The sequence below is a fragment of the Cebus imitator genome, unplaced genomic scaffold (assembly GCF_001604975.1).
Source record: "Cebus imitator isolate Cc_AM_T3 unplaced genomic scaffold, Cebus_imitator-1.0 Scaffold53, whole genome shotgun sequence".
NCBI classification, from domain to species: Eukaryota; Metazoa; Chordata; class Mammalia; order Primates; family Cebidae; genus Cebus; species Cebus imitator.
The window spans coordinates 3,877,794-3,880,109 of NW_016107368.1; the positions used below are offsets into that span (position 1 = coordinate 3,877,794).

Consider the following 2,316-nt stretch of genomic DNA (forward strand, 5'->3'; position numbering starts at 1 on the left):
AAAAAAAAAAAAAAAAGAGCTTCTCCTGCCTCGGCCTCCTGAGTAGCTGGGATTACAGGTGTCCGCCCACCATGCCTGGCTCATTTTTTATATCTTTAGTAGAGATGGGGTTTCACTGTGTTGGCCAGGACGGTCTCAAACTCCTGACCTCAGGTGATCTGCTAGCCTTGGCCTCCCAAAGTGCTGGCCTTACAGGCATGAGCCACCGCACCCGTCCTCAACTAATTTTTTGTATTTTTAATAGAGAGAGCGTTTTGTCATGTTGGCCAAGCAGGTCCCGAACTCCTGGCCTCTAGTGGTCCATCCACCTTGGCCTCCCAAAGTGCATGAGCCGCCGTGCCCAGCCTCTTTTTTTTTTTTTCTCTTTGTTTTTTCTTTTTTGACAGTGTCACTGGTTGCCCAGGTTAGAGTGCAGTGGCATAATCATGGCTCACCACAATCTCAGTCTCCTAGACTCCAGCAATCCTCCTGCCGTAGCTGCGACTACAGGCACACGTCACCACGCCAGGCTGGTTATTTTATTTTTTGTAGAGATGGGGTTTCACTATGTTGCCCAGGCTGGTCTCAAACTCTCGGGCTTCAGCAGTCCTCTTGCCTCAGCCTCCCAAAGCGCTGGGATTACAGGTGTGAGCCACCGCACCCAGCCTTTATTTCTCCTCGTAATTGTTTGTGTTCAGAGAAGGGTAAAAGAAATGAACAACTGGCTGGGCATGGTGGCACACGCCTGTAATCCCAGCACTTTGGGAGGCCAAGGTGGGCAGATCACAAAGTCAGGAGATCAAGACCATCTTGGCCAACAAGTTGAAACCCTGTCTCTACTAAAAATACGAAAATTAGCTGGGCGTGGTGGAGTGCGCCTGTAGTCCCAGCTACTCGGGAGGTTGAGGCAGGAGAACTGCTTGAACCTGAGAGGTGGAGGTTGCGGTGGGCCGAGATTGTGCCACTGCACTCCAGCCCGAGTGACAGAGTGAGACTCTCTTTAAATAAAACAAAAATAAAAAAAGAACAATTATCCAGCTATACTCACCATACAGAACAGAGTTTCAGTATAACAGCAGTTATCACCGGAGACATGTGTAACAGGGTGTTTTATACCTGAAAGGAAATATTATTTTGAAATGTTTATGAATTCCCTGAAGTTTAGAGGAAAGTTTAATTTTTGTTTTTTTTTGAGACAGAGTCTCCCTCCGTCATCCAGGCTGGAGTGCAGTGGTGCAATTTTGGCTCACTGCAACCTATGGTCAAGTGAGTCTCCTTCCTCAGCCTCCCGAGTAGCTGGGATTACAGGCACACATCATCACACACAGCTAAGTTTTGGATTTTTAGTACAGACAGGGTTTCATTATGTTGGCCAGGCTGGTCTCGAACTCCTGACCACAGATGATCCACCTGCCTCAGCCTCCCAAAGTGCTGGGGTTACAGGCGTGAGCCACCACGCCTAGCCAGTGTCTCTTGTTTGTTTCTTTGTGATTTTTTGGTTTTTGTTTTTCGAAATAGAGTTTTGCTCTTGTTGCCCAGGCTGGCATGCAATGGCACGATCTCTGCTCACTGCAGCCTCCTCCTCCTGGGTTCAAGCGATTGTCCTGCCTCAGCCTCCTGAGTAGTTGGGATTACAGGTATGCACCACCACACCTGGCTAATTCTGTATTTTGAGTAGAGACGGGATTTCATCATGTTAGCCAGGCCGATCTCGAACTCCTGACCTCAGGTGATCCTCCTGCCTCGGCCTCCCAAAGTGCTGGGGTTACAGGTGTGAACTACCATATCTGGTGAATGTCTCTTGTTTGTTTCAGTCAGTCCAAGCAGCTTTTGTGGCTTGTGACTACAGTCCACACTGGGAACACTAGGTTCCCTGTCTATGGGATGGGGCTCAGGCCAGTCTTTATTTTGAATGGAAAGGACAACGTCCCAGGGCTGACATCCAACATCAATACTCTCATGTTGACTACACTCAAAGAAAATTTAAAAATACAAAAGGTACATACCGAAAGTCACATTCCAGGAGTCATTTTCATAATCATAAATATAGACTTTTTGAGCCACTACTAACAGCAATAGTGAACTGGTGAAATGTGCTGATGTCACTTCTGGTACTCTGACCTGAAAGTTATCATGTGGATGATATCAGTGAGAGGATCTTTTCAAACACTGATTCAGAAAGCCACGCTTCTAGACATGCATTGAAAGAAAAATTTGCCAGGCGCGGTGGCTCAAGCCTGTAATCCCAGCACTTTGGGAGGCTGAGGCGGGTGGATCACGAGGTCAAGAGATCGAGACCATCCTGGTCAACATGGTGAAACCCCGTCTCCACTAAAA

At 47.6% G+C, this 2,316-nt stretch overlaps 1 protein-coding gene across 1 annotated transcript in view; it reads right to left on the reverse strand.

Moving 5' to 3' along the window:
- Nucleotides 1-2,316, reverse strand: part of CATSPERD (cation channel sperm associated auxiliary subunit delta) — a 54,199-nt gene that overhangs the window by 41,479 nt on the left and 10,404 nt on the right. The window contains exons 3-4 of the mRNA XM_037738466.1: nucleotides 1,986-2,095; nucleotides 1,028-1,095 (exon numbers count right to left, since the gene is read on the reverse strand). Of these exons, the coding sequence (XP_037594394.1) occupies nucleotides 1,028-1,095; nucleotides 1,986-2,095 (178 nt within the window). The remainder of the gene's footprint in view (nucleotides 1-1,027; nucleotides 1,096-1,985; nucleotides 2,096-2,316) is intronic.